The 17,084-nt window shown below is 44.0% G+C and overlaps 1 protein-coding gene across 4 annotated transcripts in view; it reads right to left on the minus strand.

The window, feature by feature from the left end:
* Window positions 1-1,100: 1,100 nt before the first annotated feature.
* LOC311121238 (rho GTPase-activating protein 29-like) overlaps window positions 1,101-17,084 on the minus strand; it is a 79,676-nt gene continuing 63,692 nt past the window's right edge. For 2 of the 4 annotated variants that reach the window (XM_084195750.1, XM_084195752.1), the window contains 8 exons: window positions 14,660-14,758; window positions 12,563-12,726; window positions 10,626-10,814; window positions 10,300-10,437; window positions 9,600-9,835; window positions 6,002-6,326; window positions 5,705-5,813; window positions 1,101-5,614 (listed from right to left, as the gene is read on the minus strand). In XM_084195750.1, coding sequence (XP_084051876.1) covers window positions 4,650-5,614; window positions 5,705-5,813; window positions 6,002-6,326; window positions 9,600-9,835; window positions 10,300-10,437; window positions 10,626-10,814; window positions 12,563-12,726; window positions 14,660-14,758 — 2,225 coding nt within the window. In that variant the 3' untranslated portion in view covers window positions 1,101-4,649. The remainder of the gene's footprint in view (window positions 5,615-5,704; window positions 5,814-6,001; window positions 6,327-9,599; window positions 9,836-10,299; window positions 10,438-10,625; window positions 10,815-12,562; window positions 12,727-14,659; window positions 14,759-17,084) is intronic. The other 2 variants (XM_084195753.1, XM_084195751.1) reach the window with 2 other exon arrangements.

Consider the following 17,084-nt stretch of genomic DNA (forward strand, 5'->3'; position numbering starts at 1 on the left):
GTCTCGCCTGTCCACAGAATGATCATATTAGTGTTTAGCCCAAACTGTTGGGACGCTACAGACAGAAGTTGGCAGATCGGCTGTACCGACTTCAGACGAGTCCCAATACGCTTGCGGGGGTCGTAGAGCAAAACGGAGAACACCATCGTGTTCATAATAGTTTGTAGGCCAAACCGTTCTGGCGCTACAGACGATTTTGTGAGAAGACCGACTCTGCAGATGCGGAAGTGCGACATAGGCGGATGTGGTGGATTGAGACGCATTTTTTTTACGGGGATCTTTGTATTATGCTAATTAGATTTTCACAGAGGCACGGATATCAACCGTAGGGGGTTAAAGCCTTCAGGGTGTCTTTAAAGCGTTTCTTTGTGCTGGTTTCCCATTCTTCAGCTCTCCGAAGAAGATCTGCTTAGGGAGAAAGGTAGCACGCATCCTGGTCACATGATCTGAGCTGTGCTTTCATAAGCAGTGTGAGAATCCTCATCACATCGGCATGGCAATGCCAAGGTAAATTATCTAAATGATCTAATGTCGTTGGCAGATACTTTTTTGCTTATTTTAACCTTAAAGAAAGCTTAATAAAAGTAATTTATCTTATTTCAAGATATTTTTCAAGATATTTTTCAAGATATTTTACCTTCATCGTCGAACTTGAGGCTAGTAGAGGCCCCTCAGAGGAGGAAGGGGACAAATAAACGTTTTTTGTTTTGATAAAATATATTCACGTCACCAAATAATTGATTAAAACACACTGTTTTGCAGTAGCCTCAACAGCACTCTGTAGGGTAGCACCATGGTCTAGCCGGAGGACAGCTAGTTTCCATTATCCTGACTTCAATACAAAACCTAGGAGGCTTGTGGTTCTCACCCCCTTCCATAGATTTACACAGTAACTATGACAACATCCGGAGGACGTCCTCCAACCTATCAGAGCTCTTGCAGCACGAACTGACATGTTGTCCACCACTGGCTGCTTTTTTCATGACACTGACTACTTCAGAGTGTAACACTTTGAGATTGTTATTCTATTCACATTCCTGGTTTAATCGACAAGCTGTAGGTGTGGGATCACAAACGATTACAGAAACATGTTTGGAAGTTGTCAACTATATTTTAATAAGTTTTTTTTTTAAAGGCGTAAAATGTGTATGTTCCCATGTACTGAAAGGGATTCAATACATTGGAGACAATCTGCAAAGACACCCTTGTTGATAATATTTATAAATTATAGACAGATATACCATTGACATGAATGACGCACATACTGGTAATTATAGTCTGTACAAAGTGAGAGTATAATAGATAGGATTAAAACAGCACTTTCAACAAGAGAACATCATAACATTACGATAGGCAAGAAACTACCTGACTGACATCTAATAATATTGTTAAACGCTTTTCAGTTGATACCTTCCAGATAAATGCATTAAAAGGAGAAGGTTTTGATGTTTGGTTTAAGTGTAGGTTTGTAGCACATCTCCATTGACTTACGTCCAGACACGTTCCATAAACAGTACAATGCCTAAGTGTCAGGCCACGGATAAAGACCAGGTACTCATCCACGTTAAAAAGGAGAAACACAAGCAGTTAAAGGTTTGATAAAGCATCACCTGTGGGTGTGATATTTTTGCGTCTGTAACTTTTACGTTCAGGAATACCCGTAATAGCATCCACATTAATATAGAAGTGTTTTCGAAACATATTTTTTATTCTTATTTACAATAAAAGTGACTCCAACAATGACACAGTACATTATTTACCGTTCATTCCTATTAGGAACAAAATCATCTGAAACAACCTAAACAAACAGCAAATGCATCCAACACATCTGTAGAGTCACAAGCCTGATGTAATCATTGCGTGCTGTGGAATATGGGACCAAATACTAAACACGTTTGACTACTTTAATACACATAAGTGAATTTGTCCCAATACTTTTGGTCCCCTAAAATGGGGGGACTATGTACAAGAAGTGCTGTAATTTCTAAAAACGGTTCACCTAATATGGATGAAAATATCCTCAAATTAAAGCTGACAGTCTGCACTATCATTTCACATCCAAAGTCTAAGATTCATTGAATTCTCCATGTGGTCTATATTAAAAAGGGCACTACATTTAATATAACAGGCTTTTAAAATTAAATATCGGTGCACAATTTCTACTTAAAATATCAAAAGGGACGCAAAAGGCAGTCTTTTCGTGGAATGACCCAGCCGTCTTTTGAGTAAAAAGTAATTGCACAGTTTAAAAGAGAGAAACAAATGCTGTCCTGGCATGACCTTGTATTGAGCAATTTTGTAAGAAATGGCGTACATAAAATCTCAAATCATGGATTTAACTTTTGGGAAATGAACTATTTCATTAACAGTTTGAGTGATTGGTACTACGTAGAAGCATGTTTTGATTCTGTGGCTTTCTTTATACAGACCTTTAGCAGAGAAACCTAGAATAGTAACTTATAACACACATTGTTGTGTATTTAACTAAGATAACACGGAACTCCAAAACAGATAACATGGAACTCCAAAACAGATAACATGGAACTCCAAAACAGATAACATGGAACTCCAAAACAGATAACATGGAACTCCAAAACAGATAACAAGGAACTCCAAAACAGATAACGCGGAACTCCAAAACAGATAACGCGGAACTCCAAAACAGATAACGCGGAACTCCAAAACAGATAACGCGGAACTCCAAAACAGATAACGCGGAACTCCAAAACAGATAACGCGGAACTCCAAAACAGATAACGCGGAACTCCAAAACAGATACCATGGAATATACGAATATAAAAGTATGAGTTTCTCTGGTTTTACTATTTATAGGTATGTGTTTGGGTAAAAATAACATTTTTGTTTTATTCTATAAACTACTGACAACATTTCTAACAAATTCCAAATAAAAATATTGTCATTTAGAGCATTTATTTGCAGAAAATGACAACTGGTCAAAATAACAAAAAATATGCAGTGTTGTCAGACCTCGAATTATGCAAAGAAAATAAGTTCATGTTCATTTTTAAACAACACAATAGTAATGTTTTAACTTAGGAAGAGTTCAGAAATCAATATTTTCAATCACAGATTTTATGCATCTTGGCCTGCTCTCCACCAGTCTTTCACATTGATGTTGGGTGACTTTATGCCACTCCTGGCGCAAAAATTCAAGCAGCTCGGCTTTGTTTAATGGCTTGTGACATTTTACATTTACATTTTAGTCATTTAGCAGACGCTCTTATCCACAGCGACTTACAGTTAGTGAGTGCATACATCTTCATACTGGATTGTGACCATCCATCTTCCTCTTGATCACATTCCAGAAGTTTTCAATGGGGTTCAGGTCTGGAGATTGGGCTGGCCATGACAGGGTCTTGATGTGGTGGTCCTCCATCCACACCTTGATTGACCTGGCTGTGTGGCATTGCACATTGTCCTGCTGGAAAAACCAATCCTCAGAGTTGGGGAACAATGTCAGAGCAAAAGGAAGCAAGTTTTCTTCCAGGACAACCTTGTACGTGGCTTGATTCATGCGTCCTTCACAAAGACAAATCTGCCCGATTCCAGCCTTGCTGAAGCACCCCCAGATCATCACTGATCCTCCACCAAATTTCACAGTGGGTGCGAGACACTGTGGCTTGTAGGCCTCTCCAGGTCTCCGTCTAACCATTAGACGACCAGGTGTTGGGCAAAGCTGAAAATTGGACTCATCAGAGAAGATGACCTTACTCCAGTCCTCTACGGTCCAATCCTTATGGTCTTTTGCAAACCTCAGCCTGGCTCTTCTTTGCTTCTCATTGATGAAGGGCTTTTTTCTAGCTTTGCACGACTTTAGCAATGCCCCTAGGAGCCTGTTTCGAACCGTCCTCGTCGTGCACTTCACCCCAGTTGCAGTTTGCCATTCTTTTTGTAGGTCACTTGATGTCATCCTATGGTTGTTGAGTGACATTCGAATGAGTTGGCGGTCATCCCGGTCAGTAGAGAGTCGTTTTCGCCCTCTGCCGGTCTGTAGCTTTGTTGTCCCCAATGTCTGCAGCTTGACCTTGTTCTTATGAACCGCCATCACTGAAATTTTAAGGATGGAAGCAACCTGACGCTCACTGTATCCCTCTGCCAGTAAAGCCAGAATTGAACCCTTATTTTCCTCACTCAAAACATTCCTTTTCAACTCTTTTGGCATGGTCAATAGTTATTTTTTTATTAATATTACTTTTGAGGTACTATTAGCACTGTTTTTGCCATCCAGCTGGTCCTATTGCAAGAGGATAGTGATGACCACAGCAGTGGTTTTTATTCATTTCCTCGTTAAATAAGATTTGGTTCAGGTGATCACCTAATCAGTACCTAATTCAGTAGAATGAGGTGTGCCTGTGTTGAAATTCAACAGACACTGGAATGGAATGGCTGTCATACATGTAGAGATGCTGATTTAATAACAATTTGCAGTGGTCTCTAGATTTTTTCCACAGGTGTATATAACACTTCCATGGGACATTTCTTTCACAGTTCATGAAATTATTTTAGTGTTGTTTTCTTACACAATATGGCACATATTATACAGATTTGATCATTTAAATCCAAGTCACAGAAGAAAGATGACTTGATGAATTGTAATGACGTCCAGTGAGTGATGGCACTAGAGATGGTCATACAAGATGCGCCTCGCGGTGCTCCAACTCCTGCAAGCGTCTGGGCCGTAGTCTCTGGTACACGGGCTTGGCCTCCTGACTGAGGTTCTCAGGGCTGGAGCTGGGGGACTGGGGCAGGGACAGGGCCTGCTGTGGAGCCTCAGAGACCTCCAGACCCATCTCTTCTCCATCAGCCTGCTGCGGGGCCTCAGAGACCTCCAGACCCATCTCTTCTCCATCATCGTCCTCTTCTTCCTCCTCAGCGCTGGTAGCTACTGTGACGTTCTTCTTCAGCCCCGCGTCCCCTAGCGCATTGGCCTTGCTCCCCGTGGGGGGATTGTAGAAGGTTCCAGGGGGTGGCTGTAGAGTCCGGGGGGGTCTGAACACAGTGGGCTCTTGGCTGTACTCCCACACGTTCTCCTCCCTTCTCAGAGTCCTGCCCGGCCACACCGCGATGGTGCAGCCACCACTCCCGAAGGAGTTGAAGGAAGAGGATGATGGTACAGATGTGGCAAGGCTTCTGGTCGAGTCCTTGGCCAACTCGTCTGCTGTAGACAGGTTGATTTCAGCTGTCCTGGGGGTGATGTCATAATGCTTGTACTGCCTGTCCCAGGTCCCCGTGTCGATGAACGCGCTCCGGTAGAGGCTGGTTTCCGCCCTCGACTTTGGCTTCTCATCCTCCGACTCCTCCCCGATCGACTGGTCCCGCGTAATGCTCCTGGCGCTCCCGGTACCGTTCCCGTCGTCTTGCTCAGCGGTGTTCCTGGCGTTCCTCTCATCCACGCCTCGGGCCGGGTTCAGGGGCCGTTCGGAAGGCCGAGAGACCAGTTTGGAGCGGGGGTGGCGGAGATGGACCCGGGAGGTGGTGTGGTGGGCCCGGGTGAGACCCCTTTCCCCCATCCCCCTCTCTCCCCCTGCTCTCTGGACCTCAGGGACGCTGCCAGACAGGAGCCTGTTGAGTTGCTCTAAGTCCTCGTCTACCACTACAGAGTACAGAGAGGATCAGTCAGTAATAAAGTTCAGGACGTGAACAGTGTACTATTGGTGTCCAGCTATAGTGGAGTAATACTGACCAGGGGTAGAGTCCCTCCCATCAGACCTGGGGTTCCCATCTCTGACCTCCTCCATTGCATGGTTGGAGGGGACTATAGAGGAATGACACTTAAACAATTTACAGCTCTGCTGCAATGGACAGGGGACAGGAAACAGAGGGAGAGAGGGAGAGAGGGAGAGAGGGAGAGAGGGAGAGAGGGAGAGAGAGAGAGAGAAGAGAGTCATCACTGTTCATCAGTAGAAGCTAGATCCATAACATAGGCTTATCATATTTCTATTCAGTTCCATTTTAATATGGGATCAGACAAGTCACTCACCTCCTTCATGTCTACCAGAGACTGTCTGCTGAGCTGCTTCTCCTGAGGGGTGAGGCGGGGGTGAGGGTCCTGATCCTCCAAGGGGAAGCCCTCCTCAGAGGGGACTGGGGGGCCCTGGGGCCATGGCAGGGGGCTGACGGGGGCATCAAAGATCATCTGATAGTGTCTGATGAGGAGCTCCACGATGAGGGCCTGGTAGGGGTAGTCCACCAGGGAGGACAGGGACACCTCGGCGTCCGTCTGTCTGGGTTTGATGAGCGTGGGGCCGAAGATGATGCCCAGGTTACTGGCTGTCATCTTGTTCTCCTCCGCCTGCTTGGTCACCCTACACGGGACAGGAAGGATGACGTATGGAGCTGGACTTCTGGTTCATTGTTACTGCTGTTCCAGTTTGTTGTTGTTACTTTGTGGGATGTGTGTTATAAAGAGTGAATGCCCTTAAAAAGTAACAAATCTCTCTGAAAATGGCCTATGTGGCATTGATATGAGTCAGAAACATGTATTCTAGTGTCAAAAATGACTACAAAGAGTAAATAGGATAATTTTGGTCATAAAGTCAGTCTCGTCTAAAACGGAGTTTGGAACATCTGTGCGTCACAATGGGTAAATGAACAGCATAAAGTGAGATAGACCTGCCCAGCAGCTCCGACTTTGTTTACATAAGACAACACGTCACACATTTTTTTTTTTCTTGAGAAATACTGCACCAAACACCTGAGTTAGATGTAACATGGCTCAACTAAAACATCAAAATAATTTTACAGATTTCTTGAGTTATATTAGATTCATTCTGGGGATTTTGAGGAAGTGAAATAGTATTCCGCGTCTACAGTGTCTCATGGGGGACAAACATCATTAATAAGCAAATGCAGAATCGGTCAGGAAACACACATCCGAGACTGAAATCTTGTTTTTCTAATGAGCATCAGAAAAAACACACTGCCAATTGGTGTGTTCAGTCGCTCTTTAAAAGGTCCAGTGCAGACGTTTTTTATCTCAATGTCAAAACATTTCTGGGTAACAATTAAGTACCTTACTGTGATTGTATTAAATTAAAATGGTAAAAAGAAACAAAAATAGCTTCTTAGCAAAGAGCAATTTCTCAAGCAAGAATTTTGCTATGACTGTCTGGGAGTGGTCTGAGTGGGGAGGGGAAAACTGAAAACTAGCTGTCATTGGCAGAGAGGTTTGGAACTCTCTTTCTTATTGGTCTATTAACTAATTTACCACCTGGTGATGTCACTACGCAGGCCAAAGCTCCATCCCACCAAAACAGGTTGAAATTTCAGGCGGTCTTTTCAAACAGCTCTTACACTAAAAAAAGGGCATTACCATCATTTTCACAATTTCACAGTATAATTCCAACCACATAGTGTGGAAATACGGAGAGGAATGAGAGAAACTCCCCAAATACAGGTGTGCTAAGATTGTAGCATCATACCCAAGAAGGCTCAAGGCTATAATTGCTGCCAAAGGTGCTTCAACAAAGTACTGAGTACTTACGTAAATGTAATATTTCATTTTATTTTTTAGCTACAAACCTGATTTTGCTTTGTCATTATGGGGTATTGTGTATAGAAGCACATAAACAAAAATCAATTTTAGAATAAGGTTGTAACATAACAAAATGTGGAAAAAGTAAATGGTCTGAATACTTTAGGAATGCACTATATATATATATATATATATATATATATATATATATATATATATATATATATATATATATATATATATATATATATACACATACATATATACATACATATATATATATATATATATACATACATATATATATATATATACATATATATATATATATATATATATACATATATATATATATATACATATATATACACACAGTTGAAGTCGGAAGTTTAAATACACTTAGGTTTGAGTCATTAAAACTCGTTTTTCAACCACTCCACAAATTTCTTGTTAACAAACTATAGTTTTGGCAAGTCGGTTAAGACATCTTCTTTGTGCATGACACAAGTAATTTTTCCAACAATTGTTTATAGACAGATTATTTCACTTATAATTTACTGTATCACAATTCCAGTGGGTCAGAAGTTTACATACACTATGTTGACTGTGCCTTTAAACAGCTTGGAAAATTCCAGAAAATGATGTCATGGCTTTAGAAGCTTCTGATAGGCTAATTGACATCATTTGAGTCAATTGGAGGTGTACCTGTGGATGTATTTCAAGGCCTATCTTCAAACTCAGTGCCTCTTTGCTTGACATCATGGGAAAATCAAAAGATATCAGCCAAGACCTCAGAAAAAAATGGTAGACCTCCACAAGTCTGGTTCATCCTTGGGAGCAATTTCCAAACGCCTGAAGGTACCACGTTCATCTGTCCAAACAATACTACGCAAGTATAAACACCACGCAGCCGTCATACCACTCAGGAAGGAGACGCATTCTGTCTCCTAGAGATTGTACTTTGGTGCGAAAAGTGCAAATCAATCCCAGAACAACAGCAAAGGACCTTGTGAAGATGCTGGAGGAAACAGGTACAAAAGTATCTATATCCACAGTAAAACGAGTCCTATATCGACATAACCTGAAAGGCCGCTCTGCAAGGAAGAAGCCACTGCTCCAAAACTGCCATAAAAAAGACAGACTACGGTTTGCAAATGCACATGGGGACAATGATCGTACTTTTTGGAGAAATGTCCTCTGGTCTGATGAAACAAAAATAGAACTGTTTGGCCATAATGACCATTGTTATGTTTGGAGGAAAAAGGGGACCACTTGCAAGCCAAAGACACCATCCCAACCGTGAAGCACGGGGGTGGCAGCATCATGCTGTGGGGGTACTTTGCTGCAGGAGGGACTGGTGCACTTCACAAAATAGATGGCATCATGAGGAAGGGAGATAATGTGGATATATTGAAGCAACATCTCAAGACATCAGTCAGGAAGTTAAAGCGTGGTCGCAAATGTGTCTTCCAAATGGACAATGACCCCAAGCATACTTCCAAAGTTGTGGCAAAATGGCTTAAGGACAACAAAGTCAAGGTATTGGAGTGGCCATCACAAAGCCCTGACCTCAATCCTATAGAACATTTGTGGGCAGAAATGAAAAAGTGTGTGCGAGCAAGGAGGCCTACAAACCTGACTCAATTACACCAGCTCTGTCAGGAGGAATGGGCCAAAATTCACCCAACTTATTGTGGGAAGCTTGTGGAAGGCTACCCAAAACGTTTGACCCAAGTTAAACAATTTAAAGGCAATGCTACCAAATACTAATTGATTGTATGTAAACTTCTGACCCACTGGGAATGTGATGAAATATATAAAAAGATGAAATAAATCATTCTCTCTGCTATTATTCTGACATTTTACATTCTTAAAATAAAGTGGTGATCCTGATGTAAACTTCCGACTTCAACTGTAAATCACAGGAAAATCACGTTTGACTGCACTGGGCCTTTAAGCTGTGTATGTATATTTATAGGGTTGTATTCTGCCTTCAGATCCACTGACTTAACTCAAAGTCTCCCATTGACATCAATACATTATTTACGTGAAAGTCAGAGTTGTGCAGCACTTGTCATCTAAATTCTCAGAATAGATTCCGTACCTGTGCAGGTGTTGGATGAGGAACTGCAGGGTCTTGTAGTGGGCCGGGGGCAGCTGTCTCAGGAGGTCTTTGATCTTGAAGAGGACCCGGTTGAGCTCCACGCTGACCTGCGGCGGGGTCAGGGAGCTGGGGCTGTCCCTGGACGCTTCCACCTCATCCACGATGATGTTCTGGCTCTCCTTGGCCAGGCCGATGAAGTCATTGTAGAAACGGAACAGGATGAGAGGCTCTGGAAGCTACAGGGAGAGAAAATAAACAAGGAAGTTAATTTTAAACTGGAATTACAAAAATATGAAGACAAATATAAATTAATATATATAAATAAATATACAACAGACAGGACTGGAGACAAAGAGAGAATCTATAAACTAGTATTGAATGAAAACAAGGAAGATAAGTCAATATTATTGGGATAGTGTGCAGTCTGTCAGTCCACTCTTAGAAACAAGGGTTTCAAAAGGGTTATTCGGCTGTCCCCATAGGAGAACACTTTTTGGTTACAGGTAGAACCCTTTTTGGTTCTACCTAGAACCAAAAAGGGTTCTACCTAGAACCAAAAAGGGTTCTACCTAGAACCAAAAAGGGTTCTCCTATGGGGACAGCCGAATAACCCTTTAAGGTTCTGGATAGCAACTACCTTGTCCTGGAGAATTCTGTGTGTGTGTTTGTGTGTGTGTGTGTGTGTGTGTGTGTGACCCACCTGTCTCAGGTAGAGTTTGAGCACGTTGCTGATGTCATGGGGGTAAAGGTCAGATAGCTCCACGAGGTCCTTGCCGTTCTCAAATACCTGACAGAGCTTCTCCACACGAGACTTGGCCCCGTTCACACGGTAGATCCCCTGGACAATCAAGACACAACACAGCAGCTCAGATTTTGGCAATTTTATTCTCCTAACAAGCATTATTTCCCTTCAGAAACAGGACGTCTTCAATTCAAAGCACATCTGGGTGACATTGAAAACAATAGATCATTTGCCAAACAAGCTAGGCTATATAATGTTACTTGAAAATGCTAGCATTATGGTACCTTGATGTCCAACGCTCTATTCTCTATCTCCGAGGTACACTTCCTGATTATGAAAGGGATTCCATCTGGGTTGTTCCTAGCTGCTTGGGTGAAGTCAATACCAAAGAGGTGCAGTCTACCCTGCAGTTTCTTATGACCACACTGGATGGCCAGGGTCTCCAGACACTTCTTATGGCAGGCCAGGAAGCACTGGGAAACAGCAGAGGAGTCCGATAGTTAATATCCATGTCAGCTAGCAACACTACTGTATATATGCCACTTAGCAGATGCTTTTATCCAAAGTGACCGACAGTACAGTGAGTGTATTATCCCAGTGGGAACTGAACCCACGACCTTGGCATTGCTAGCGCCACGCTCTCACAGTGCCACACAGGACCACAGCGTTACATAATCATCTGAATAACCATTCCCCTCAAGTAACCATCTTTCCTGCCCTGTTCCATTATCTCAATGTTTCCATAAATATGTAATGTAACTCCAACTAAAATAAGCAGAGCTAAGAGAACATTCTAGTGAGAGGACAGTACAGGCACCCAGAGGGTAACAAAAGGTCCCCTTTTAATGAATCCAAAATATCCAGTACTGGATGATGGCAGTCTGTGGACTCTCAGTGTCTGGGTGGCTCCCTGTGGTCTGCAGACTTTTTCCTTTTGGGACTTCTAGAACATGTTTTAGTTATTTACTGTCCCCCCCAATCACATTTACCTACTGTCCCCCCAATCACATTTACCTACTGTCCCCCCAATCACATTTACCTACTGTCCCCCCAATCACATTTACCTACTGTACCCCAATCACATTAACTTACTGTCCCCCCAATCACATTAACTTACTGTCCCCCCAATCACATTAACCTACTGTCCCCCCAATCACATTTACCTACTGTCCCCCCAATCACATTTACCTACTGTCCCCCCAATCACATTTACCTACTGTCCCCCCAATCACATTAACTTACTGTCCCCCCAATCACATTTACCTACTGTACCCCCAATCACATTAACCTACTGTCCCCCCAATCACATTAACTTACTGTATCCCCAATCACATTAACTTACTGTCCCCCCAATCACATTAACTTACTGTACCCCCAATCACATTAACTTACTGTCCCCCCAATCACATTAACCTACTGTCCCCCAATCACATTTACCTACTGTCCCCCCAATCACATTTACCTACTGTCCCCCCAATCACATTTACCTACTGTCCCCCCAATCACATTTACCTACTGTCCCCCCAATCACATTAACATACTAACCCCAAATACATGTATTTACTGTCCCCCAATCACATTTACCTACTGTACCCCAATCACATTTACTTGCTGTACCCCAATCACATTTATTCACTGTCCCCCCAATCTCATTAACTTACCATCCCCCCAACCACATTTATTTACTGTCCCCAATCACATTTATTTACTGTACCCCAATCACATGTATTTACTGTACCCCAATTCCATTTACTTACTGTACCCCAATCACATTTTGCTCTACCTGAAGTACCCCCTAATGTGCAACTGATCAGTATGCCTATGTTCTTATGAGTCTTTCCAATTCCCCTCTGTGGATAGGCCAGGTACTTCCATCCCCTCTGTGGATAGGCCAGGTACTTCCATCCCCTCTGTGGATAGGCCAGGTACTTCCATCCCCTCTGTGGATAGGCCAGGTACTTCCATCCCCTCTGTGGATAGGCCAGGTACTTCCATCCCCTCTGTGGATAGGACAGGTACTTCCATCCCCGCTGTGGATAGGACAGGTACTTCCATCCCGCTGTGGATAGGACAGGTACTTCCATCCCCGCTGTGGATAGGACAGGTACTTCCATCCCCTCTGTGGATAGGACAGGTACTTCCATCCCCTCTGTGGATAGGACAGGTACTTCCAGGGGTAAAGTACCCCAGATTGAGAACCACTGTTGGACAGAGTACTCACCTCCTCACATTCAGCACCATAGAAGACCACCAGACTATCACACTCTCTGCACTTGGACAGGGCCCTCAGCTTCCTCAGCTTGTGAGTCTGGGCTGCCTTGGACATCTGGATGTCACGGAACGGACCTGGGGAACTGGCTGTCTCTGTCACCATCTCACCCAGACCTTGGGAGACGAGACGAGACAGAGACAGAGACAGAGACACAGACACAGAGACACAGACACAGAGACACAGACAGAGACAGAGACACAGACACAGAGACACAGAGAGAGAGAGAGAGATAGTGTACCAATCTCTGAATCTCTCTATATACAAAAGTATGTGGACACCCCTTCAACTTTGTGGATTTGGCTATGTTAGCCACACCCGTTGCTGACACGTGTATAAAAATCGAGCACACAGCCATGCAATCTTCATAGAGAAACATTGGCAGTAGAATGGCCTTCCTGAAGAGCTCAGTAACTTTCAATGTGGCACTGTCATAGGATGCCACCTTTCCAACAAGTCAGTTCATAGAATTTCTGCCCTGCTAGAGCTGCCCAGGTCAACTGTAAGAGCTGTTATTGTGAAGTGGAAACGTCTAGGAGCAACAACGGCTCAGCTGCGAAGTGGTAGGCCACACAAGCACACAGAATGGAACCGCAGAGTGCTGAAGTGTGTAGCGCATAAAAATAATCTGTCATCGGTTGCAACACTCACTACCAAGTTCCAAACTGCTTCTGGAAGCAATGTCAGCACAATAACTGTCGGGAGCTTCATGAAATGGGTTTCCATGGCCGAGCAGCCACACACAAGCCTAAGAGCACGATGCGCAATGCCAAGCTCAGCTGGAGTGGTGTAAAACTTGGCGCCTTTGGACTCTGGAACAGTGGAAACGTTCTCTGGAGTGATGAATCACGCTTCACCATCTGGCAGTCCGACAGACACATCTGGGTTTGGCGGATGCCAGGAGAACACTACCTGCCCCAATGCATAGTGCCAACTGTAAAGTTTGGTGGAGGAGGAATAATGGTCTGGGGCTGTTTTTCATAGTTCGGACCCCTTAGTTCCAGTGAAGGGAAATCTTTACGCTACAGCATACAATGACATTCTAGACAATTCAGTGCTTCCAACTTTGTGGCAACAGTTTGGAGAAAACCCTTTCCTGTTTCAGCTTGACAATGCCCCTGTGCACAAAGCGAGGTCCATACAGAAATGGTTTGTTGAGATCGGTGTGGAAGAACTTGACTGGACTGCACAGAGCCCTGACCTCAACCCCATCGAACACCTTATCGCCCAACATCAGTGCCCGACCTCACTAATGCTCTTGTGGCTGAATGGAAGCAAGTCCTCGCTGCAATCTTCCAACATCTAGTGGAAAGCCTTCCCAGAAGAGTGGAGGCTGTTATAGCAGTAAATGGGGGACCAACTCCATATTAATGCCCATGATGTTGGAATGAGATGTTCGACGAGCAGGTGTCCACATACATTTGGCTATGTAGTGTATGTTCTGTTGTTATTCCAAACCTTGTTTTGCTCAGTCAGTGTACTTATAATAATAATAATATTGTTGCTTATATTTGTCCTATTTCAATTGGAAATGTGTTTTTTTGCATATCCCAACTCCCCCTGAGACTGGGGTCACGACCAGGGTTTGCCATTATCAATGGCAACCCTGGAACAATTAGGGTTAAGTGCCTAGCTCAAGGGCACATAGACAGTTCTCTTTCACCTTGTCGGCTCAGGGATTCAAAGGAGCAACATTTAGGTTACTGGCCTAGTGCTCTAGCTACCTGTGTATTGCTGCTGAAGAGATTATTGCTCCAACTGACACTTTCATAACACATTCTGAACTGTTACAATATACTCTTATGACATTTCAAGCATTAGCAACGGTTTTACCACACACACACACACACACACACACACACACACACACACACACACACACACACACACACACACACACACACACACACACACACACACACACACAACACACTTTCTCTGAACTCAAATTCAAATTCAATAAACTTTATTGACATGGAAAGTGTTACAACATACTTTCCCAAAGCAAACACATAGCACCGTATCAAATGAATGAACTATCTGACTCACCGTTGTCTGACGGCGAGGGCGGCTCTCTCTCGTCCATGTCATCAGCTGACGACATGGTCCCCGTGGAGGGGGTTCTGGGTAATCTCCTCTTGAAGTCACCTGAGCAGGAGGCAGTGAACACACAAAAGATCCTCATAGTATCTTGTCAATACTACTGTGTAGCTACTCAGTACTACTGTCCACTGTCTAACTGAGGCCTGGTCTAGTGATAGTACCAGATCGTTGGTCTCAGAGCATCTGTTCCTCTTTATCCACAGCTTCAAGCCTTGATCGTTATGAACTGTGTGACTGGCAAAGAGTCTACTTATTATAAGACATGGTTGAGATTGAGGGGCGTGGCACCCCTGGGCCCTCCAATGGCGAAAGGTCAGGAGACCAGCAAGGGACCACTCACAAGACGTTCTGGGTGATTCATACCTCCATTCACTGATCAATTCCTCTGCTTGATTCCCTTATTGTTCTGATAATGGCCTGGACAAGAGACTTATCTCAGTGATAGGGCACATTCCCCACATTTCTCCAGACATTGGGGCACTTTGGGAATAGAGGAATGAACTGACTGGCTAGATTGCAAACACTCATTCCAATCGTTCTAGATTTGTATGAGTCCAAAAGGTGCTAACGAGTCAGATTGCTTAAAATCCAATGAAGTTAATTGTAACTAGTTAAATAAAACATCTCACTCAGGAACTGTTGTTGTGTATGATTACAACACGAGAGAAACTGCAACACTATAATTCATTTAAAGGAAACCTATCACAACAGGTAATGAAAACCAAACAGACTTCAGCATGCTACATAATCCACAGAATACAACACATGGTTGAACACCGACCAGAATAACACAAAACTCCAGAAAATGTCACTGTTAAACCTACTGAACATTCCTTTACGTTAGCCTGTCCGTAGTTCCTGATGTCCTTCAAGGGTATTATAGACACACCATCAGGACTCAGGCATGCTCCTGCTGTCTGTCTGTCTGTCTGTCTGTCTGTCTGTCTGTCTGTCTGTCTGTCTGTCTGTCTGTCTGTCTGTCTGTCTGTCTGTCTGTCTGTCTGTCTCTGTGTCACGTCTATGAGGGTGGCTGCTATGACATAATAAGAACCATCAATAATTTCCTTTCAACAGGTGATTAAAGGTAACGGGGTGGTAGTGGTTTGGAAGGACCCTGCCAAGCTAACAGGTAGAAGACAGGGGATGGTAGTGGTTTGGAAGGACCCTGCCAAGCTAACAGGTAGAAGACAGGGGATGGTAGTGGTTTGGAAGGACCCTGCCAAGCTAACAGGTAGAAGACAGGGGATGGTAGTGGTTTGGAAGGACCCTGCCAAGCTAACAGGTAGAAGACAGGGGGAGGTAGTGGTTTGGAAGGACCCTGCCAAGCTAACAGGTAGAAGACAGGGGATGGTAGTGGTTGGTCCTGCCAAGCTAACAGGTAGAAGACAGGGGGAGGTAGTGGTTGGTCCTGCCAAGCTAACAGGTAGAAGACAGGGGGTGGTAGTGGTTGGTCCTGCCAAGCTAACAGGTAGAAGACAGGGGGAGGTAGTGGTTGGTCCTGCCAAGCTAACAGGTAGAAGACAGGGGGTGGTAGTGGTTGGTCCTGCCAAGCTAACAGGTAGAAGCGATGGCACATACACTATTGGACATCCCTTCAAATTAGTGGATTCGGCAATTTCAGCCACACCCGTTGCTGACAGGTGTATAAAATCTAGCACACAGCCGTGCAATCTCCATAAACAAACATTGGCTTAGTGACTTTCAACGTGGCACCGTCATAGGATACCACCTTTCCAACAAGTCAGTTTGTCACATTTCGGCCCTGCTGGAGCTGCCCCCGTCAAATGGAAGTGAATTAAAATAAAATAAAAAATTGTATTTGTCACATGCGCCGAATACAACATTACCGTGAAATGCTTACTTACAAGCCCTTAACCAACAATGCAGTTCAAGAAAGAGTTAAGAAAATATTTACTAAATAAACTAAAGTAAAAAATAATAAAAAGTAACACACTAAAATAACAATAACGAGGCTTTATACAGGGGGTACCGGCACCAAGGCTATATACAGGGGGTACCGGCACCAAGGCTATATACAGGGGGTACCGGCACCGAGGCTATATACAGGGGGTACCGGTACTGAGGCTGTATACAGGGGGTACCGGCACCAAGGCTATATACAGGGGGTACCGGCACCAAGGCTATATACAGGGGGTACCGGCACCGAGGCTATATACAGGGGGTACCGGCACCGAGGCTATATACAGGGGGTACCGGCACCGAGGCTATATACAGGGGGTACCGGTACCGAGGCTGTATACAGGGGGTACCGGCACCAAGGCTATATACAGGGGGTACCGGCACCAAGGCTATATACAGGGGGTACCGGCACCAAGGCTATATACAGGGGGTACCGGCACCAAGGCTATAT

This window comes from Coregonus lavaretus (genome assembly GCF_964263955.1).
Source record: "Coregonus lavaretus genome assembly, contig: HAP1_SCAFFOLD_337, whole genome shotgun sequence".
Lineage (NCBI taxonomy): Eukaryota > Metazoa > Chordata > Actinopteri > Salmoniformes > Salmonidae > Coregonus > Coregonus lavaretus.